Genomic DNA, 23961 nt, shown 5'->3' on the forward strand with positions numbered 1-23961 from the left:
GAAGTTAATGGGAATTCCACACTGAAATGAGCTTGAGGGCACAAATGAGAATATGACTTCTAATTGTGCCAGGAGGAAAGAAAAGAAGTATTCTCAATAGGCACACACTGTTGACTCATGAGAACTGTGATGTAATGCTCTAAAGGACATTGCCAGCCGTCAGCAGAACAGAGGGTGTCTTAGGGAGACAGCGGCCATGAGAGCAGTTTGGGGAAGACACAGCATGCTTACTCAGTGTATGCATTCTCAGGCGGTACATTGCGTGAGAAACTTTACAGTTTATTGGTATTGATAAATACATTATGGTTTGTAGTGTTTCCCTTTGTTATTAGAAAACAGAAGAGCGTTGAAATAAATTCTTCAGCCAGATTCTGGAAGAGGAGTAACATCCCTCAGAATTCCTGGACAGTATATGTTAGTCCCTCTGGGTGCTCTGCCAATTAACCATGTGTTGTCACTGTCCCTGATAAACACAACACAGAACATGCTATGAAAGACACCATTGTACAAACAATGCTCACTTTATAGGAACAGCTGGCGAGACGCCAGAGGGGCTGCCACAATCGCTTACTAGGAACTGGTAAGGATTCTGCGCTTTGCAGAAATCAGTTTTCAAGTTTCAGTTCAAAAATCACAGAATAGTTATTGTTCCATAGTAAGCAATTATTGTAGTCCCTTTTTGTTTTCAATTTATGTCTCCTATAAGCAGAAACCTAAGGTTATTGAAATTGTATCAATAAATTAAATTAAGAGACCATTTCCCTAAAACAGCATCATACCAAAGTAGCTTCCATGTTTCAGTAAGACATGTCTCACCTGGGTGTCAAGTTTGATATTAACCAACAGATATGGCAAAGGTTGTTTTTGATACTTGGGTTAAATTTGCTAGAATGCTCTCTCTGGTTCTAAAAGGCAGAAGGTAGTGAAGGTGAAGCCAAGAGTCAAGGCTGGTCCAGAGAGCCACATTCAGTGCCTGTAATCTACACATGAGCTCTACCCTATTCCCCATGTACACATAGGAGGACAAAATACCCCTACTGTACTCAAAGCCCAGAACAGATCACCTAGCTTGTCTATCCCCAATGAAATTAAGAGCCCTTTCTTAGAGCTCACATAGCGAGAATCCAGCTTGAAGAGAGGTATTCACTTTCCTGGAGTGGGGAAATGTGTTTTACCCGGTCAAGGAGCAAGGTAGGCAGAAAAAGAATGCAAGGCTGAGGCAACATGACAGCCATGGTAACTTTAGGAGATGGCTCTTTGAACAACCTGGTTCAAAAATCTGGAGTGGAAATGCCCAAGCCATTCATCTGGGCTTGTATATCTCCTGCAGGGCAGCGAGGGACCCCCTGGGAAACCTGGACCTCCTGGACCCCCTGTGAGTTGCTTAGGTTTAAACTTTAATTCTGTGTACTTATGACTCATAAGGCACATTGCTTAAGACGCTTGCAAAGTTATGTCTTCTGAGTTTCCTGTGTGTGTGGGCATGTGTGTGTGTGTGTGTGTGTGTGTGTGTGTGTGTGTCTGTGTAAATGACAGACAATGCAGCATTAGGTAAACCTAGTTCGTTCCTGTTTCAGCTCAGCTACAATGTGTAGTGTTCAGATTTGTTTGTATATTATGAACTTCCCTTCCATGAAATCAGTATGCATGGCTCTACACTGGCCTGACTCTAGACTTCCTGCAAGGATGGAGAATCATTTGACTACCATATACCTTCTCAGAAAATAAAAGGCCTTTAAAAGGACATCCTTTTATAGCCATGCAATTTGGACTTTCAAAGATGCTGTGCGTGTTCACCCCATGAGTGATGTCTAAGACGTGAGGAAATTCTGCTTCCATGGCGCGCAGCGAGAAAAATGCACAAGAGCCCTGGATGTTTGCCCAAATGGTCTGCACAGACTTGCACTCTCTCAGGGAAGCTATGGAGAGGAGAGAGGCCTCTCTCTGTGGCAAGTCTGCCCTCGTGTGGGGCCATGATAGAATCGCAGCAAAGCTTAGGTCCACATCCATTATTTTCTGCATTGCTTCTTAGGAATTTAAGAAGCCAAACTTAGGAGAGAGACACATGGCAGCTTTCTGAAAACCAAAACGTATGTTATGAGTGTGTACAATTGCACACTTTGCACACTAACTGCTTGGCTCTCTCTTCTTTTAAACACATTCTTCATCTGAATCTTCTTTCACAAAAAAAGCAAGACAAAAAAATTCATGGAGTTCTGATTCTAAGATATGCTCCTCACTTCAATGGCAAAAAAGAAAAATGTATCAAGAGAACTGTGTTTTTCTATCAGGCCTAAGAAATCTTCCTCTTGTCTCTAGATTCTTCCAAAATAATTCAGTTTTGAGACAGAATATGTATCTTCTCTAGGAAACTTTTTTAGAAGTTTCTCAAGTCTCTTACATCTCTTCAGGGCATAGCATACTATAATACAGCCCATGTTCGGTTACTGCCCAATGAATGAAGAAACAATAAAAGGATAAACAGACAGAGCATTTTCTTCCATCACTGCTGTTTAGAAGATGCATGTGAACTGTGCTCGCTGGACACACCACCATTATCCCCAAGTAGTAATGAAATGATGGCTTCTTGGATATTTAATCTAAGGATCTGTTAACATTTCTAAGCGATTCCAAACTAAAAGTCTCTTGTGCATTTCCCCCAAATGCTAACATGGATGGAAATTTTCAAACTGAACAATGAGTTTTCTTTTCGTGCTTCATATTCACATGTAGGTTTTTTTTGGGGGGTGGGGTGGGCAAGCTCTCATTCCCCAGTTATTAAGGGTGTCTTTGTAGAAATATCCACACAGGATTGTGAATGAAGTTGTCCTCCGATTCACCTTAATTTTCTGTTTGGTTTGAAGAGACTGTGGGAAGACATCACTTTGCAGTGGCCAAATTGTTCCCTGTTCACATCTTCATCAGCCCTGCTGCACGGCTGCCTGCAGGTCAGCAGGCTGGAAACACAGGAAATTGGCAATTCAGAAACTGAATTTTAATGAGCAAATAATATGTTTTTTTCCTGAATGCATTAGTGCCTCATCTGCAGGCTTAAACACTATTCAAACCCCAACTGGAAACATTCATGTGCTCCGGGCATAGCACAGGTTCCTTTTCTCTGTTTCCCCATTTTGAAACATTGAAGCACTATGATATTCTGCTTATTGTATTAAATTCACTTGAAGTATAGAATAGAAAAACCTAAGTAAAAATTAATACAGAAGAATATCATTCGGTAAAATGACTGACGCTCAAAATGCTAACTTCTGCCTCTTATTTCTTCCCTAAGGGTGTCCCAGTCAATGAAGGAAATGGCATGAGCAGTTTATATAAAATCCAGGTATCCACATGTCTAGTTACCTATGGTCACTTTCCAGGCACAGGCTTCTATAACTTCTTCCCATCTGCTTTTTCTTCTTTTGAAGGGAGGAGTGAGTGTTCCCAGTTACCCAGGACCCCCGGGCCCCCCTGTAAGTATAGATGATTATCTTCAAGTTGCTTTAGCTGGACAATAATGATGGGGGGAATCTCTCAAGCTCACTGAAACCTGAATGTCACAAATGTAACCGAATTTTACAGAAAGAGTAAATAAGGGAAACCAATTTGAATAAAAGAAAAAATGCACAACACCTCAATAATGGAAAATATTTAGCATAGCAGTCTCACTTTTTTTCATTGTCAATCTAAATTCTAAATCAACATCCAATCATGGTCATAGAAATAGCACCATATTGTTTCTTTAGAGTTATTTTATTTTTAATGGTGTGTGTGTCTGTGTCTGTGTCTGTGTGTGAAGCTATACATGGAATATGCACGCAATGCCTGTAGATGCCAGAAGACAATGCTAGATCCCCAAGAGTTAGAGTTACAGGTGGTTGGGAGCCACCCATAATGGGTGCTAAGACCTGAACTTAGGTCCTTTGGAAGAGCATTATCTGCTCTCAACCACTGAGCCATCCCTCTAGAGCCCAAGTTATTTTTCTTAATTTTATTCTTCAAATCCAAACCAGCAAAAGTAAAATATGTACCATCTTTACATTTGTAAATGGGCATCTGAAGGAAAATGCTTCAGATTCTGTAACTGAGCTTTCACAACAATTAAAACATATTTCTATGCTTTTCTTCTAGGGCCCAAAAGGTGATCCTGGCCCAGTGGTATGTATGTTCTTATCTCTGTGTAGTACTGTTTGTTAACACTATAAAGGGTACCAAGCAAAGATGGCCTGCCTTCTTAGGTGTGTATCATTTAAGGTGTCAGAGACAAGCAAGCAAATAGAGATATGCCAGCAAATGTGTTCTTTATTTCCAGGATGCATTAGTCCTGATGATGTCGCTGCCCTTGAGGTTCGCCTCTTTCCATCAGCAGGTTTTAAAAATCATCCTCTGATGTAGGAAGGCACATATAATGCTCTTGACAAATGGAACACTTCCCTCTAATGGCCTTCTTTTGATGATTGATTCAGTTTTAAGTAGCTCGTGGAAGAGAAATACTTAAGGGAGAGAAATTCCTTAATATGTCTGACATCTCACCAACTTAAAAAAAAAAAAAAAGGAAAGGACTGTTTATTTACTTTGCATGTCTTGGGCAATTATTCTGCAGGGAGTGCAGACTGTCACAGACCTGCTTATTGAGTGGAATATATCCAGAAGTTAGCACTCAGCAAAGACGGAGATCATGTCCTCCAGCTGCCCAAAGGATGATAATTGTTCTCAGCATCTTTCTCAACCGTGGAGCCTCACGACAAAAGTTCGGCCAGATTCAATTAGATTTCCTTTAACCTCTGGCATTTTTTTCCCTGCCACGTCCTTTCCAAGCAAATATTCCATCCTTCATGTTCCATTTGTATATCCTTTTAACCTCGGAGGGGAGAATTGAAACTTAAATGTACCTAACACTGAAGTAAGCTTTCAAACCACTTTCTGTTGCTATGTGGGGGAAAAAAATTAAGTCTTCTTATTATAGTTGAAGTTGGTAAAACTGTCTGAATAAAAGTTAAACCAGAAAAGAGACAATGAAAGTAATTTTTATATATAAATATATTTTCAGAAAGGGATTTATCAAAGAAGTTTTCTTTGTTATTGAGCCATATACATATTAGATGTCTATTTGATTTACCCTAAAATAATTATTTCAAGTCCTTAGTACTATATTCTGAACCTCAAATATGTTATATAGAAGTTTCTTTTCTTTTGTAATTGGTTTCTCTTCGTGTTTTTGCATCTTTAAAAATACTATTATATGTGTTCATCTAAAAATATATTGTTCATTTTTACTTCTATTTTCTTCCATCATATTGATAAAAATCCCTCTAGTCTTACTTTCTTACAGACTTATAGAACAGCACCCCTCTGAATCATATAGAGAGATTTAGACTTCTCACTGACTTTTCTGGAACATTCTTTCAAGTTCTCATGTTAATAATTTCAGGTTAAGGTAACGTTTTTAAAATACTATACTAAAGAGTAAATTATAGTTTATTAGCACTGGGAAAGTAGCTGGTCAAAAAAAAAAAGACCATTTGAGTAAAAATTAGGCCCCCTGTTTCTTAGCTGCAACAGGGCAAAGAATAAAAATGAATTGAAGGATAGTCTCTGTGTTTGGAATATGAACTGGAAAATATGGAGTCATTAAACATTGTGTGAACATTCATACTTATCATACAAAAAATTCCCGGAATTACTCCCTTGTGTGCTACACGGACACACCCACATGCTGTTCCCATCGTCTCCCACCATTTGCTGGATAAGGAGAAACCACACCCCACAGCACAGGAATAAACCAGGACTGGAAGGACTGTACCTCCCAGAGGGCATATTTGAAAAGCCAACATGAGCTGGGCGGAGGAAATGTACTCTCTGGGTACCTTCAGGTCCCATGACATGCTAAGTCAGCTTTGTGTCACTGTGACAAAATACTTGAGACAGACAACTTAGAAGGAGGAAATACTAGTTTTGATTGACAGTTTCCAAGGTTTCAGTCCGTTGCCAGCTGCTCTGTTGGGCCTGTGGTGAGTCAGAGTAAGTACCATGGTATCAAGCTGTCTCCTTGTTTACACTTTCAGTGGCCTTTCCTTACAATAGAAGACATAATTGATTAATTAATCAGTATTTGTTTGAGAACAGACAATAATTACATATTTAATTGAAATCACTTAGGTGTGGGGCTAAGCTGCTAGTCTCATGGTGGTAGGAAGCAAAAGACAGCTGTCTTTTATAACTGAGCTCTGTCCCTAAGGCCTATTAAGCTATAAATCTCTAATGGGTTTATTGATGAGGTGAGAGCCCCCATGATCCCTGCTTCTGTGTGCAGCTACATTGCAGATCAGCTCTTAAACTCATGCACTTTGGGAAAATATTTAAGACTCAAGATGCAACACGTGGCAATAATATTCTTCTGAATAAACCTCTATAGAGAAAAAATTTACTTTCAGTTGGATATACTAATTGAATTGTTCCTGACGCAGAACAATTTTTCTTTAGCTCTTCAACACCTAAGTGATTTCAATTAAATATTTAATTATTGTCTGTTCTCAAACAAATACTGATTAATTAATCAATTATGTCTTCTATTGTAAGGAAAGGCCACTGAAAATGTAAACAAGGAGACAGCTTGATACCAGGATATATTCCATGCATTGATAACTCGGGGCCACCTTCACACAGACTTACACAGAATAGAATCCGAACACTTTTTTTTTTCTTATTCTTGTGATTGATAGTGAGCATTGTTATATTCTAGTGAGCACTGAAAAAAATTTCTGAAACATAAAACATATCAAGTTTTACGCTCACTTGAGAGGTGTGTGCAGTAACAACAATGATGGTAGTTACAGCTTTGGAAATATTTTCAAGCAGAATTGTATTTTGTTTGCAAAAATACATCTACAGAGAATACAGTTTGAAAGCTTGCTTTTTTGTGTTGTTTGTTTGCTGTTTTTTTTTTGTTTTTTTTTTGACAAGGTCTCACTTGTAGACCAGGCTAGCCTGGAATCCAGTGATCCAACATCCATCTACTTATGCTTCTTGCAAGCCCCACCACATGAGCCAGCATTGTGATCTTTAAAGCATCTAGTGTCCTAAGAAAACATTTTCAGTTAGCAATAATTAATTTACAAGAAATTATCACTATTTGTTTATGTTTCTGTACTTTGTTTGCCTGGGTATGTATATGCATCACATGCATGCTGTACCCACAAGAGGCCAGAAGAGGGCATCAGATGGCCTGGAACTGGAGTGAGCTACTTGTAGGTGCTGGGAACTGAACCCCCATCTTCTGCAAGAGCAACCAACTGCTGAGCCTCTCTCTGGACCCACTCTATACCTTTCTTGATCAAAATGTTTATTTGTTCAAATCATCAGCATTTTTCAACATAGATTTTTTTTTTTCAAAATGTTACTTGAAGACCTACAGTCTGGGACCATGCAATAGAATATATAAAGATTTTGTTGTTGTTGCTTTGTTTTTTTAATGCTGCTCTGTCCCCTTTCAGTACCTGTCACCTTGAGCAATGACTTAAATTATTGAAGGTGCCACTCCTGCGGTTATCTTACCAAGCATTTACAAATCCATGTGAAGGATGCTGCACTCTTCCCAAGCATTTACAAATCCATGTGAAGGATGCTGCACTCTTCCCAAGCATTTACAATCCATGTGAAGGATGCTACACTCTGCTTTGAGAGCTCCAGCTTTATTCACTCCTAAAGAGTTCAATCTTATTATATTGTAAGCTAGCAGCCCCAGGTGTCTCACAAATTGGCAAACTTTATTAAAATCTGTTTTTCATTCTAATTCTTACTGAAATTGGAGTTATTAACATACTACAGGGATTCATCCTGATTAGATTTTTAACCAGAATAAAAATAATTAATCAGAAAATGGACTCATGCCTGGAGAATAGCTTTAATTCCCAAGCTATTTTCATACACCTAATGCTTGAAAATAGAGGATAGTACTCATTAGCCAAGTTTTAAATCAGTGTTGAGGGACATGGGAAATAAAGACCTTAACTTTAAGTCATTTCTTATAAACCTTTGGTCGTTGCTTCTGCATGTTTCACTTTCCTATTTTACAGGGAGAGCCTGGTGCAATGGGCTTGCCAGGACTGGAAGGATTTCCTGGTGTAAAGGTAAGCACCATGGTTGTATTTGCTCAATATTCAAAACTGTGTATTTACCTGCTATTATGCCAATAAGTGCTTTATGTTTATGAAGTATAAGGGGGCAAAGCAAGTGAAGCTTTTGTAATTATGGGACTTGTTTTCTAGGGAGGGATACAGGAACTAATGGGGAATGCATGATAAAAAATAAACACAGTTATCCAAAAATATTACAGAAAGAAATTGAAAGTAGAACAGGTTAAACAGTATCATGCATGCTTGATGGGGAGGGGGGGCAACATCAATCATATGATATCCAAGAAAGCAAGAACTGAACAGTGACTTAAGGGAAGAGAGTTAGCCATGTCCTAATAAGTTTGAAGGAGGAACAATTCATGATGCAGAAACAACATGTGTAAAGACCCTGAGACATGCCACCATCTCAAGGGATACTAGGAAGGTGAATGTGTGAAAGCAGAATTCTTAGAGATGAGGTCTGAGAAGTGGGGATAGGGTAAAAAAAAAGTGACCCAGACACCAAGCAGTGCTGCTCAGTGTGGCCACTGGAGGGATGGTACTGTCTGTGCTGTTAGCTACCAGAGATGTAAGAGATTAAGATAAGCTCCAGCATGATCTAATATTCTAGCTTGCTTTTTGTTGCTGTGATAAAATATTCTCAGCAAAAGCAACTTGGAGGAATGAAGGGGCTTATTTGGTTTACACTTCCACATCACACAACATCGTCAAGCAATCAGGGCAGAAACCTGGAGGCAGAGACTGAAGAGGTCATAGAAAAATTCTTAAGCCTGGGAATCACAAGGAGAAAGGACCAAATCCATGAATGTCCAGTTAAAGCAAGCTGTATTTGGGGGTGCACCCAGGACTGGCCAGCCAGCTGTCTCTAAGTCAGGATTTGAGAGAGCAGCCCCTGCTGACCCCTCGAAGTCCCTTTTATAGGAGAGATAAGGTGTTCACAGAGATGAGAAAACTGGCTGTCATACATTGTTAAAAGGATATAATGAAAGGGAAGGAACAAGGGTATGGATATACATCATGTAAATGGGGTTGCAAGCAGTTTACATCAGCTCTAAGAAACAAGAACTTATTAATTACAAATAGAAATCTTGCAAGGACTTAACACAGGACAAACAGGAGCTTATTCTTGAACTACAAATGGAAACCTTAACCTGCACAGAACAAAACGCAACTTTTTAATTACAAGCAGAATCCTTAACTTGCACAGGACAAACAGGAACTGTTTTAACTGCAAACAGAACTCTTAACCTGCAAGATATAGTTTTCCTGTTTTGGTCTCCCATTAACTTGCAAAATAGATTGTTCCCATTTTGGTCTCATGGAACGGCACCATTGCTTCTTGGGGTCTGGAGAGGGTGTATAATATGCAAAAGCATATGGTAGCCAGAAATCAAATAGAAGCAAGAAGGGCTAGGGTCCCAATATTCCCTTCAAGGTCACATCTTCAATGACCTGACTTTATTCTACGAGGCCCCATCTACTAAAGATTCCACCATCTCCCAAGGCCACTAGAGGCCAGCTAGCAAATCTTCAACACGTGGATCTTTGAGGAACTATAGCACAGACCATTCCGGTATCCATGGGGGAGCTGAGTATAGTCAGATCAGTCCTTACAATTATGGAGTTTCCCCAGCCAAGTGCAGACTTTCAAGCAAAGACAAAGAATAAATAGTAGAGGAGTGGGTTTAAACAATGTCCTGGCTTTGGCAAGTGAGTACTTAAACACAAATATATCAAAAGGAGATTGATGATATACAGTAGGGAGAGATGAAAGCAAGTGATCGTGGAATTTGAACTAGGCACGAAAGAATCAGACCAGGCAGGGAGTGAAGGATAATAAAAAGTTTGAACCATGAGTGAATCGAGGGTCATGGGGTTCTGGTGGTCAAAAGCTGGGATGTATGAGAATGAGATGCTGGAGGGTGTGTAAATATTGACTCTCTCAGATGTAACTGGGAATATGAGGCAAGATGATTAGATGGGGCAATGAGGATCCTCAAAACAGGAGGCCCTCTGCACATTAGCATTTATCAGATACGTGAATATTTCCACTGAATAAAAAGTTATGGTATATTCAAGATGAAAACAAATGGGAATTGCACATTTATATCCTTTTCCTGATTTTTTTTAAATTTCAGTTGACACATAATAATTTAGAGGTGAACTATGAAGTTTCTATATGTGTATGCAGTAGATAATGCTCAAATCACTATATGTCATGTCCACACTTCCAACACTGGTTACTTCCTTGAGACAAGGATATTGAACATCCGTTCCTCTAACTACTTTGAAATAAGGAGTGTGTTATCTCCCACAGTCATCCTGCTGTGCAACACACCACCAGATATTACTCTGTCTCATTGTAACCTAGCCTTGCCTGACCAATCTCTCCACACCCCACCTCGCCCCTACACCCTCTTATCTCTGCTAACCACTCTTGAATTATCTATACCCATGGAATCTACTTCCCTACATGAGTTAGATCATGCATTATTTATTTTTCTTTTAACAGGGACTTTATACTCTAAAGATATTACTTCTATTTGTTACAGTTCATATCCTAATTGGTCTTTGCTTTTTGTTTCTAATTTTAATCTTTCTGTAAAAACTTTATTATAGTCAAATCTAAACTATTTTTTATTTCTTCTTTGGATTTTTTTTAAATAGAAACTGTTTACTTTCATTTATCAACCAAGATCAGATAGCCACTAGTAGATTCTCCTAGTTCCTTTCTAAAGTTAATGTTATTTTATTTTTACATATCTCTATGTGGAACTTATATGAAATACAATATAAAGAATTATTCAATCATTGACTTTACTTATGGCATTGCTCTCTCTTTCCTAAAATTCCTAATATGAATGCACTGTTATTTATGAGATTTATATTCTACTGCATTGACATACTGCTGAACTTTATACCAGCATTCCATTATTTTAATTATAGCTTTATTATATACTTAAATATCCATATTGCTAGTATCTATTATTCTTCTAATAGTTTTGTTCCATCCTCTCATTTATTTTTTTTTTTTTTTTTTTTTTTTTTTTTTTTTTTTTTTGGTTTTTCGAGACAGGGTTTCTCTGTGTAGCTTTGCGCCTTTCCTGGAACTCACTTGGTAGTCCAGGCTGGCCTCGAACTCACAGAGATCCGCCTGCCTCTGCCTCCCGAGTGCTGGGATTAAAGGCGTGCGCCACCACCGCCCGGCCTCCATCCTCTCATTTATTATCTCAAGTGAACTTTAATATTTTTGATCAAACAGCAGTCATGTAACAATCACCTTAAGTTTATAAATTATGAAATTGTCTTATGCTCCATATCTCTTTATCAAGTCTTCTTTTATGTCCCTAAGCAAAATTACGAGTTTTTTTTTTTTTTTTGATATGGGTTCTGCCCAACAAAATTGCCATTTTAGTATCCCACGTGTAATCACTGGCATGTACAGCATTGTGAACCATATCTGAAACACCACACTGCCTCTTGAAAAGCACCTGAATTGTTCCATTTTTCAGAGCAGTTAAATGGATCTTCTGACTGGTCACTGGAGAACTACAGATCTTTAGTTCTCCATCTGTCTTGTCCTAACCCTGCATTCAATGGGAGTAGGTTAAGAAGAAATTTTCAGGAGACATTCAGTGTGATTAATCTTTCAAGTCATAGTAATAATGTTTATTTTGTGTAGAATTTTAAATATTGACTAACTTTAGCTGTAAAAATGTATGGTTCCCTCTTGAAATAAGCCGAAGTGATATCATGAACAATGATTTTCATTAGGACTATGAATTACTTTGTTCTTTAGAGGAAGAAAATATAATAGGTTGAATTGTGTATTCGTTTTTTCTGCTTTTCTAGTGTTCTTCACACAAGTTAATAACAATAGCACTTATTATATTCAAACAAAGGCTTTACAAATTCAATTTCTTTTAATTATATATGTAAGTATTGTATTTACAACATTTTTACCTCTTTTTCTCTGCCCCCAATTCTTTTGCCCTCCTCCAAATTTATAACCTTCTCTTCATTATTACTCACATATATGTATATAAATACATCTTGTTGAGGTCAATTAGTTTTGCTTGAGTGTGTGTGTGTGTGTGTGTGTGTGTGTGTGTGTGTGTTTAGGTCTGGCCACTGGGAGTCTCATTCTTGGAAAAGACTAAATCTCTCTATCTATCTATCTATCTATCTATCTATCTATCTATCTATCTATCTCTGGAGTCGTTAATTATCTGTAGCTCTTCTCTAGGGGTAGGGCCTACAATGGCATGTCAAATTACAATTTGGGCAATGATTTTAAAAGTAAAGTGTCTATAGCTGTCATTATAAGTAACCATTTCTATTTTAACCTCAACAGGGAGACCGAGGCCCAGCAGGTCCCCCAGGAACAGCCGGCATGTCGGTGAGTTTGGCTTATCTCGTGTTAGCTTTTCAGGTGTGCCTTTCTATCTCCATAATCAATCTACAGCTAGTGAGCAAGGGTGCTTGGAGTATATTCTGATGACAGCAGTGGCCCAGAGCCTGTCCCATTCCTGATTCTGGCCTATCTGTTCTTTATTTGGATTTTTCCCCCTCCTTTTTGGTCTTTTTTTTTTTTCCTTCCCAAGTCTCTTTCATGGAAAGAGAGGAAATCCAGTTACCCATGGCTCTGTGTGTGCACAGCTCTGAAAACTCACTTTCTGTACCTCTGTCCCTGTCGTATTTCAGCAATTCTCCATCTCCCAAAGGCCGAGTTCTCATCTGGGGGCACATACGTCAGGCTCCCCGCATGAAGCTGTAGTCAGCCTGGGTGCCCACTTCAGCCAGGGTTATTAGCGGAGCTTTTATGGCTGCTAATGTTTCCTCATAAACCAGGCTTCAAGCCTCTCAGTCATTTTTGTTGCTCTCTGGTGTCAAATGCTTTAATCTCATCAAGGTCTTTACAAATGAATAGGAAGTGCTCCCAGAAAGGTTGAAATCATTTCTCTGAGCCCTTGGGATAATTCTGATCTTCATTCATGATGCCCTCATTAAAATTTTGTGGTCACGGTTTATGAATAAGAGGCCATTTATCCTCTTGCCAGGTGACCCTGCAGGGAAAGTCCAGTATCACATTACAAGAAAGTCTGTGGAAACTGTGTGCTTGGGTAGGAGGAGCATGGCAAAGATGAGAAGGGGCCCTACTCTCAGCCCCCCCCCCACTGTTGCCTCACTGACACCACTTAGCATCACCTTATACAGCCTAAGATCCCCAACCACTATCCATTGCCATCTACCACCTTCCGAAAAAGGTCCACAGACCCCTCTACATGATTACATTTAACTAACTCAAATAAGGCATAAAACGCTACCCATCATGTACATGCTTTACAGAGAATGGCATTCCTTATTACATTTGTCCAGACTGAGACTGAAAATGTGTATAATTGTAAAGGCAGAAAATGAAAAATACTTTCTCTAGCAAGCACTCTGGAATTTGTATAAAATGAAGATACTTTATGAAAGTGGACTTCATGCTTAGTTGTATGCCCTCCACACACCTCTGACTCTCCTCCTTACTAGCATTAGGGGCTCTGTTTCTGGAACTGTGCTCAGAATACCATTTCAACCTGTTCCGTTACACTCACATCTTATACTCACAAAGAAACTCATTTTCCCATTACAGTCATCTACATGTGACTTCAAAATACTTTCTGCTGTTACCATAAATTAGGTCTGTCTTCAAAGAAATATTACTAGACGCCTGTAAAGTAATTAAAGCATGTGTAGTAGTTTCAAAAGATAGCTTAAATGAGCAATTCCAGAAGTCTTTTTGAAGGCTGTAGTTTGAAATATCAGACATATATTTGAATACCTAACATCTGATAAATTCACTTTAAAGCAACCTTCCCAACACTTAGGAGCTCTTGGCAGCTTCAAAATTAGAAAAGGGTAAAAACTGGCCCCACTACACATGTGCAATTGTGCGATTCAAAATAAGTCTTTATTTTTTTAACCATTAAGAGGGCCTACGAGAAGTGGTAATGGTTACAAGACATTGTAAATGCACCCAGTGCACTGTGCCATACACTTTCAAATGAGTACATGTTCAATGTTATCATAGATAATAGAGGTGTGTTCCAGTATTGTCTAAAACTTTCAAGGTGATTGTTGTAGTTGAAGCAAAGATAAAGCCAGTTGGGCCTGTCATGACTACTCAGTGGAGGTCCGTCGGACCCAATCCTGCCCTTCCTAGAAAAGAGTAGTTCTTTTTCCAGTGTTTCTAGGGCTACCCAGGGCTTTTTCTAGAATGTCTTTCTTTCTCCATTCTCTGAGATTGTTCACCTCCCAGAATTCTAAAACAGGTTGGAAAAGGGACCCTTCCCTTTTAAAGTCTCAGCTGCTCACTGAAATCCCTACAACATCTTTCCCAGAGGTGATCAGGCCCATGGAGTAGGAGGTCCTCTTCCAGAGGCAACCCTGTAAGCTCAGTCTGATGCTCTGCACGTTACTTCCGGTCTCGGCTAGACCACGGTGTTAGTAACTGTCTCCATCACTGTGACGAAACACTTGACAGAAGCAACTTCAGGCTCAAAGTCCACAGACAAAGCCCATCAGGGCAGGGAGAGCATGGTGGCTGGGGTAGGCTGTGCAGGTGCAGAAAAAGCTTGAAATGTTGTTTGTTCGCCATGTCGGTAGAAGAAACAGTAGATAGCTCCAGCAGGGATCAGAAGTAGATGTGGCCTCAAGGCATCAGAAGTGGATATGGCCCTCAAGGCCTGCCTCGGAGCTGGCTGCTTGCTTCTGCTAGTAAAACCACAGTCCTAGAGGTTGACAACCTCCCCAAAACACCACCAGCCGAGGACCGAGTGTTCAGATGCATGAGCCTGTCGGGCACATTACACATTCGACCTAAGTAATCGCCGTGTCCCTACTTCCTCCTTGGTCTTTCTGCTCCAGGGTTCCTGGTTCTTGTTCTTTGGACCATGGCACATTGAGGGGAAAAAAATATTTTCTTCAACCTTTTACCCAAATACAGATTTTCAAATAAAATGTGGATTTTCTTCCCGTATTATCTTACTACCAGGATAGAAGCTCCCTTGTGAAACTCAAAACCTGACATGAATTTCTCTCACCCCTGCCTTTTGTCTTATTTGTTTTTTAAAAAAATAAAGTTACTTGAGAAGGAAGGAGTTCATTTGGGGTTTATGTGTCCTGAACACAGCCCATCCCTCAGGGAAATCAGGGCAGGAACTCAAACAGGGCAGGAACCTGGAGGAAGGGACTGCAATAGGGACCGTGGAGGGCTGCCGCTTCCTGGCTTGCACTTGGTGGCTTGCTCAACCTGCTTTCTTATACAACCCGGGACCACCAACCCCACTCGGGACCACCAACCCCGCTCGGGACCACCAACCCCGCTATGGCACTGCCCGCAGTGAGCTGGCCTTCAAGCATTAATCAAGAAAATGTTCCACAGACTTGTCCACAGGCCAATCTGATGGCGGAATCTTCTCCGGTGAGGTCTCCTCTTCCTGAGTGACTCTAGTTTGTGTCAACTTGACAAAACTCAACCCAGCACACCCTCCCGCAACTCCCATCTCCGTTTCCCACCCCCTAGAGCAGCAGTTCTCGATCTATGGGTCGTGACCCCTTTAGGTCAATTTGTAACAATGAAAATACATCCTGCATATCAGATATTTACATTATAACTCATAACAGTAACACAATTACAGTTATGAAGTAGCAATGAAAATAATTTTATGGTTGGGGGTCCCCACACCATGAGGAACTGTATTAAAGGGTCTCAGCATTAGGAAAGTTGAGAACCACTGCCCTAGATTAAGAAGGAACTGCCAGGAAAAAAGATGTAAGGATATCCAGTAATGAGGGTACATTGGCTTAACGGTTTCAAAAATATTGTCCCTCTCGCCCTTGGGACTCTGTAGTGTATGCCTTACAGCCTCTGGAGTCTAGTGAGCCCTGGAATATGTACCTGTCCAAATACTGCCATAACCTTTAAGCTCTTGTGGAGATAGAAGTACATGGCATCAGTAGCACGGCTCCTAACATTTTTATTTGGTTTTCTTCCAGGGGAAACCCGGTGCCCCAGGCCCTCCAGGAGTTCCAGGGGAGCCGGTGAGCTACCACCGATTTGGCAGCAGATACACTGCTATGGTACCTGGGTGCTATTTTAAAGACATTTTTACCAATGAACTTTTCTCTTGGCACACGTTTATAGGGCGAGAGAGGACCTGTTGGAGATAGAGGTTTTCCTGGACCAGAGGGACCCTCGGGGATGCCAGTAAGTACTTACTAGCTAGAAACTGCTATTCTAAGAAATGTTCTAAGCATTTTCCATTCACCTTCCTCCTCCGAAATGTAAGATCTGAGCAAGCAATTTCAGAAGGAAATACAAACAGGTTCTTAAAAATTGAATTTGGGGGTACTGTCAGGGGGTTCTATGGTGATATAATCAAAGCTGAAGCCCTTGCCAATCCAGGGTTCTTCCAGGAGTTTCCCAGATCTCTGTGTAGTGTCTTTATAACTTAAACAATGGGGTGGGGAGAAGGTGATATTTTCCAAGTCCTAGTTAAGTAGACCCATTATTTCTTCGGTCCAATAACTCCAATAGAGTTCAAATTAAATGTCCTGTCACATCCTAAAACCTGAAGAAGCCAACAGCTTACTGGCATGGCACCTGTGTGATAAGCTGAAGCAGAAAGTTTTTGTCGGACTCCTCCTTCATACACGGGCCTGGTCCTGACAGTTATTAATAACCATTACTGGGGACATGTCATGCCCAGTGCCCTACAAAAGCTTATGTATTGATATGGCAGTCATCCCCACCGAGCCATCTAGGTCCTAGTATGAGCTGAGGATGTGCCTGGAGAGAGGCAGATGAAGTTCTGGGGTTTTTTTTTAAGGATTTTTTTTATCTTTTAATATTTATCTTATTTTATTTTATGTGTATGCGTGACTATATTATGTATGTGTACCATATGGGTGCCTGTGGGGGCTCAAGAGGCCATCAGATCCCCTGAAATTGGAGTTATAGACGATTGTGAGCCACCAGATGGGTGCTAAGAACCAAACCCAGGCCTCAGGGAGAGCAGTAGGTGCTCTTCACCAGGGAGCCATCTGTCCAGCCTATCAAATTCCCTTTTTACGGAAGGTCTTGGTCATGTGCTATGTCCTGTATGGAAGGGAAGGACTGAAGAGAAGTCGCACAGATCTTACGAGCTGTGTTCGGTATTTCTCTGACACTCAGAGTTGATGGATTCTCTGGCCATCATCTCCTCAGAGGTGACAAGGAAGGACCAAGTGAGCACAACAAGGTTCTGAGCTTCCCGTCACCTCCTCTTAACAAATCTCTCCTCCTTAGCCCTCGTGAGGCATCTCCTAAAAGGCTTGCAATTGAGTTCCCGGGATATAATACAATAGGTGAATTTTTTTTTTCATTAAACGAACATTTTTGAGCAGCTGTTCCATGCTAACAATGGTTGATGCGGAAAACTGCCGGAGGAGGGAGAATCATTCATGTCTCGGGGGGCTCTCACTGGTAGCTTGCTGCCCTACACCTATGAATGGATGGGCAATGCTACTTGGATTTAGTCAGTTATCCAAAGAAGAGAACACAATGTAGGGAAGGGGTCTTGTTAAGAGGGATTCAGGAAGAGTTGGTGGGGAAAATGGGGCATGGATAGGATCGTGTTTCATTATATATGTATGACATTTTTAAAAAAAAGAAAACTGTGTACATTTTAAAGGTTCAAAGCATACATTCCAGTTTTATGTATGATTTATCTTTTACTCAGGTGTCACAGTCGTTTCTCATTCTCTCCCTAATCATCTTTATCTCTGTTGCTAGTGTTCTTGCGGGTAATAAATTCTTTGCACTATACACTTCAGGTAACGAAGTCTTAGTTAAAGTACGCTCAGTAAGTCCCAGGGTGCTTCAGAGGAGTCCTGAGCCTATGGTTGGGTTATCAACTGTGACACATGTCAGTGTGATTCACCGCAGTGAAAACAGGTGGCTGTCTGCAGCTGTGTCCTTGCGGAGTCTGTTCCTGCAGAATACAACTCTCTCGGGCTTTCAGAGAGCGTGTCTCTGCAACGCCTGCTGACTGGGAAATGCCGCCCCTCACCTTGATCTCTCTCTTCAAACCACATCTCAAAGCTGCGTCTGCGCTTGGGTTCTGGGTATTTGATTCGACCCCGAGCCCTTCTCCTCCTTCTGTATCTGACAGGCAATTCTGTCTGCTTTATAAATCTCCAGGCAGGGCTGGCTTTATGACCACTTCCAGAATACCTTTAAAGGTCCCAGAAGTTCCAATTTTCTAATAAAAAATGTCACTGCTTAATAGTCTCAAAAACTATGATTACAGATTCCCAGCTCTCATTCAAACTGAGAAAGAGTAATTTTTCTTCAGCTGACAGTTTATTTTATAGTAGGATCACATTCCAGCCATGTTATGAAATTCCCTCAGAAACAAGTGACAGCGTTTGCTGAGAGGGAACCTGTGCTTAAAACTGCTAAAAGGCTGTTGTGGTGACACTATTCCCGGGAAGATGTCAATGAGTGTCTCCTCACACAGATAGGGAATCAATGGTAGACTAGAGATACTGGCAAAGTACAACTTGGTAAGCCAGTGAGTTTGATTGGCATTACTTATGGGAGTATAGGTGAGGAGCTACCAGCAGGAGTACAGATGATACCCAGAAAGCTGCATCACCATGGGTAATGCTCACAAAAGCTGGAGCCCTGGAACTCACTGCACAACTTACAGGCAGCTCAACAGGATGGAGAGCGTCTTTTCCAGACACTTCCGTTGTTTCTGGGCCTCTTCAAGGCAGCTCGGCTGGCCTCAAGGAGTCTCTCTGAAGTCCTCATTGCTTATCTAACCTTGGGGAAGGAGGAGCATAGCGAATATGGTCAGTTTCAAGAACTTCCTGAAGATTTTGAGTTGTTTATCCTGAGTTTTAACTAGCTTCCCTGAAGGATGGAGTGTTTTCCACCTTCCTTTAAAATATTCTGACTCTTAAGGAACTTCTCTCCGAGATGGAAGGTTTTTATCTCAGAGAAAGTTGCTGCACAAGAAAGGTATAAAATATCTCCATGTCTCATCCACCCAATGCTTTGGGGCACCTTCATTCTTCACAGGCGGTGGAAAAAGCCATCTTGGGCGACTGCTTGAGAGGACTCCACACTTTCCATGTTGTTGTGCTCTCTTCTTGGTTGTAAACTCGTTCTTACCTTCTTCACTGTGTATATGAAGATGCTGATGCTAATCAGATGGAGTAAATTCCCGAGCCTAGTCAACGGAACCAGTAAATGGCAATCAGCATTCGAACTCAGGACCGCATGATGGCACTGATTTTATATTCTATTTTGCCATGCAGACTCACCAAGGTGTCTGAAGAAATATGTAACATAATTCTTTTGTGTGTTTAACTATGACTGTATGCAGACATGGGATAGAAATATTGTTTTTATCTTTTTTAGGGCATAAATGGAAAAGACGGATTACCAGGTGCTCAGGTATGGGGAAAAAATTCTATTTTAAATAGTATGAATTCTTAAAATTTCTACTTTATAAGTGTATGCGTCTCAAAACCATTTAGGTCAGTCAGACTGATGGAAAATCTTGGCAAACAGTGATTTTTTTTTTAGTGTTGACATCTGTTTTTCAGGGCATCATGGGTAAACCTGGAGACAGAGGTCCCAAAGGAGAACGCGTATGTATATCACTACTGTGGCCACTGTTCACGTCTGTCTGATACAATTGTTCCATCACTTTAGCCACACAACAAAGCATGTAGACAACCTTGGTTCTCCCAACATGAAATGGTTAGGACGTACGTGAAACAATATCTCTACCAGGAATAGAATGTGACACTTAGGCAGGTCATGCAGAGGGTATGCCTGTGAACTGGCTTTTGTACACAGGAGTCTACTTTTCTCTTCCAGTTTGGAAAGTATTATACCACCCTCCTGTCTGAGACACATATGCCAGCTATAACCACCACCCAAATTCTCCTTGCCAACTAAGGGATGTCTCACCCACAGTTGTATGGACACTTGGAGGCAGATAAGTTTTTTGGGGGGGTTGGCTATCTAGTATATTGCAGAATATTGATAGCATTGCTGATGTCTGTCCACATGATGCAATGGCACCATCATCCCTTCAACTCTCACTACCTAGACATTGCTAAATGCCTACCAGGGAGCAAAATCACGCAGGCTGAGAACCACTGATCCACGGGAACACTACGTGGAGTAAGGAAACTGTGAGGAGGGAGAGAAAGGGCACTCAATATGGAGTGACACACAGTTGTGGGCTGCACTTCTGCTGGAACTCTGTGCGCTGCTGGTGCCACTATTGAAACTTACTAGCATTTTCTGTACTGAATCTCCTAGTCGGACCCCTGTCCCTGATGCAAGGTACTCAAGCCTTGTTACTTTGCACAATCCTATCTAGGGCTGCTCTTACATTTGTGGCCATATATGGGTTTGTATACTAGTGTCTAATTTATTGAGTTTTTTTAATTGTTACACAAGTAATTCATAACAGTGGAAGGAAATATGAAAAACAAGATAACATAAACTTAAGAAGAGAGTCTCCTGGGCATAAGCAGGAGATAAGGGATAAGGGATAAGCACTCGATATTTTGAACATATTTCAGTTCACTCTTATGTCTAATGGACACATATAATCAATACAAAATATGTCTTCTTTTGAAATCAGATTGACAATGCTTTGTAAACATTTTTCTACTGGCAATGCACAATGACTACATATGGCTTCCCTAGTCCTCTTTTTCTAAGAACTTATTTTCTCTCCAGTATTCTTAATAACAAACACTATAAACATCTTTTTTTTTAGAAAAAAAAAACCTATTTTTTAAAAAAAATTATGTGATAGCAGAGAACAACCTACATGAGTCAATTCTCTGCCTCCATCCACCCTGTGGCCTATGTAGATTAAATCCAGGACATCAAGTATGGGGATGAGTGCCATGTGCCATTTTGAGGGTTGAAATGACAATGGGTGATGGGTGTTGATCACATTAATACCTGTGATTGCTCACTTACTTTCATGATTGTTTTTTTACGTCAAGACAAATACAGACAGGCCTTTTGCAGAGTGTTACAGATAAGGGAATAAATAGTGTGGGGAAATGTGGGGAAGCCTCCAGCAATGGACCATTACACTCAGCTCAGACCTCACTTCCTGCCGTCATTCAGCTGAACACTGAAAATGTGGATGAAACACTCACTGTGATATTATACTTCCCTTGGGCACACACAGTATAGACACATGCCCAGAACAAGGGCAACACTGCAGACCTCACTCTCAGATTGAGACACAGCTAGAGCCATCTCATTGCTAAGTCTCACATCTTACTCATCAAATTCTTACCGTTCATGTATGCACTTGAGCAAGTCATCCCAGAGAGGGCTGCCCCTTCGCCCGCCCCAGCCACTTGCTTGGAGACTTTCTTAAAGCTCCCTTCTCTTGCTTGCTTTCCTGTGTGGTGTATGATTTTCATCACCAAATGCACATGCAAATCCGTGTTAAATGTGAGTCTAGAAGAAACTCAAAAGAATCTAATAACGGCCAAACAAAAATGCAAAGAGAGAACCGTATGATTCAGATCAGGTTTTGAGTTTTTTCCAGGTGAAGAGTCTCAGAGATGTCCTCCTGTTGGCAATCTCCTTTTGTAACTACAAAGGAGACCCAGACCTGAAGTGACAGTGACGTCCTTCTAGACTGAATGAAGACAACTATCATTGTCACTAAGATCTACATGCTTAATGCTTCGAGGGGTCATACATTGTTTTAAGCACATTACTTGGGTACATTCATTTCTCAACATCGCCCTAGCTAGGAGATAGTATTAATATTCCCACATGCTAATGGTACAACTGGGGTACGGGGTAGCAGTATATAACACAAGGATTCACAGTAAATGAATGCCAGCTCGGACCCAGGATTTTGCTATTAACCACAGCATTAACAGAAAGAGTGACTCATTTTTCTCCCCAAACAGGGTGATCAGGGGATTCCAGGAGACAGAGGTCCACAAGGTGAACGTGGAAAACCAGGCCTTATGGGCATGAAGGGAGCTATAGGTCCTGTGGGTCCACCAGGAAGCAAGGGCTCCATAGGGTCACCTGGCCACCAAGGCCCTCCAGGCTCTCCAGGCATCCCTGGCACTCCAGTAAGTGGAGCCCCTGGCTCATACTATCCACATATCTGTTTTTAATGAAAGAAATTCCAATCCTTTTAAATATAGAAAACAAGCTTGTCTGCACCATTATTTAAAGTTATGTGCCAGGTCCGCTGTTGACACCTCCATTACATCCTAGATCTTCACAGCTATAAACTAGCAGAATAGGTCCCTTTCCCTCATCTGTTTATAAATGCAGGAGCAGAGTTGCCTTGATCGACATCAAATCATTATTAAGAGGGCCAAACTCAGGTCTGGCTGACTCCAAAACCGTTGTTTGGTTTGGTTTGTTGTATGGGTTTGGGTGTGTTTAGTGTGATTAGGGGGGTGGGTATTTGAGACAGGATCTTGTGGTATAGCCCAGACTGGGCTGGAACTCAAGATCCCCTGGCCTCAGCCTCCCAAGTGCTGGGATTGTAGGTGTGTACCACCACACATAACCAAACCATGTTTTTACAATAGTATCTATAGTTGCTCTTACACAACCATACACATTTATTTTACCCTGGGACTCTGTTCCATTGGCCACTGGAACAAGTCTTCCCTGAATAGCGCTTTGGAGTAGGAATGACGTAAGCCAAGAGCAAGGGACACTTAAAGCAGCCCTTATCTTACTAATAGTTCAGAAGAGTGGTCGGTGGCCATTCAGCTGAGGAGTTCTGAAAATCCCTGCGGCATGAACAAAGTAGGACCCACAGATGAAGTAGGAGGTTAAAGACCTACTTTCTTCAGACCAGCCAAAAGCAAGGCATTCCCTCAGTCTTCCTACTTCTGTATTTTTACCTCCTTCCTAAACTGGGAAACCTGCAAAACTTGACCTAGGTGTCAATTTCTACTATCAGACTGTTCATTCAAGTTCATTTTTCTCCTCCTCCACTCTCCCCAAAGTCTCCCCACCTCCCTACCCACCCAACTCACCCAACTTTATGTTCTTCTCTCTCTCAAAAAGAGAATAAGAAACAAAAGCAAAAACAAAAAAATTAAGACACAAAAAAGTCCCACAAAAACAAAAGTCAAAACAAATAGACAAAAAAAAAAAGACAAAAAAATGCTCAAACAAAGCAAAAAATAAATAAATAAGAGAAAATCCACACAAATGCCTTTGATTTTGTTTTGCATTGGACAACTACTTCTGGGCATGCAGTCTGCCCTGGACCCTGGAGTGTAGTTGCTCGTTGACACCCCATTAGAGAAAACTGCTATTTCTCTTTGTCAGCAGGTATTACCTGCAGATAGCTTCCTGGTTAGGGGTGGGACCTGTGTGCACGTCCCCTTCTCAGTACTTCCATTCAAGTCCATTTTTCCCATGCACGTTGAAGACCAGGCAACGCAACAGCGCTGACCGATAGAAATCAGCCCCTTATGAGGACATCGCGTTGTCTTTTTTTCCTCTTGCATTCTAAATGAATGGGTTGTCATGAATGGATGAGCTAAATGAATGATCTAAATGAATGGGTTGTCATGAATGGATGAGCTCACAGCATCACCACTGCAAATACAGGCTTAATATGCAAATATGATGAAGGAATGATGGAGATATCCCACAGATCTTTCAAGTCCCTCATCTGGTCACTTCCCATTGGGCTTTGTCATGTGTTTCTCAGCGTGTGTGCTTGCCAGTGGAGGGAGTCCCTACATCACA

The 23961-nt window shown here is 40.9% G+C and overlaps 1 protein-coding gene across 1 annotated transcript in view; it reads left to right on the forward strand.

Annotated features, from left to right (window-relative positions):
• Col19a1 (collagen type XIX alpha 1 chain) overlaps positions 1-23961 on the forward strand; it is a 300361-nt gene that overhangs the window by 264438 nt on the left and 11962 nt on the right. Inside the window, exons 33-43 of the mRNA XM_059281419.1 lie at positions 1331-1375; positions 3290-3340; positions 3426-3470; positions 4129-4155; positions 8073-8126; positions 12487-12531; positions 16179-16223; positions 16327-16389; positions 19591-19626; positions 19779-19823; positions 22140-22310. Coding sequence (XP_059137402.1) covers positions 1331-1375; positions 3290-3340; positions 3426-3470; positions 4129-4155; positions 8073-8126; positions 12487-12531; positions 16179-16223; positions 16327-16389; positions 19591-19626; positions 19779-19823; positions 22140-22310 — 627 coding nt within the window. The remainder of the gene's footprint in view (positions 1-1330; positions 1376-3289; positions 3341-3425; positions 3471-4128; positions 4156-8072; positions 8127-12486; positions 12532-16178; positions 16224-16326; positions 16390-19590; positions 19627-19778; positions 19824-22139; positions 22311-23961) is intronic.

This window comes from Peromyscus eremicus, chromosome 16_21, assembly GCF_949786415.1.
Source record: "Peromyscus eremicus chromosome 16_21, PerEre_H2_v1, whole genome shotgun sequence".
Lineage (NCBI taxonomy): Eukaryota > Metazoa > Chordata > Mammalia > Rodentia > Cricetidae > Peromyscus > Peromyscus eremicus.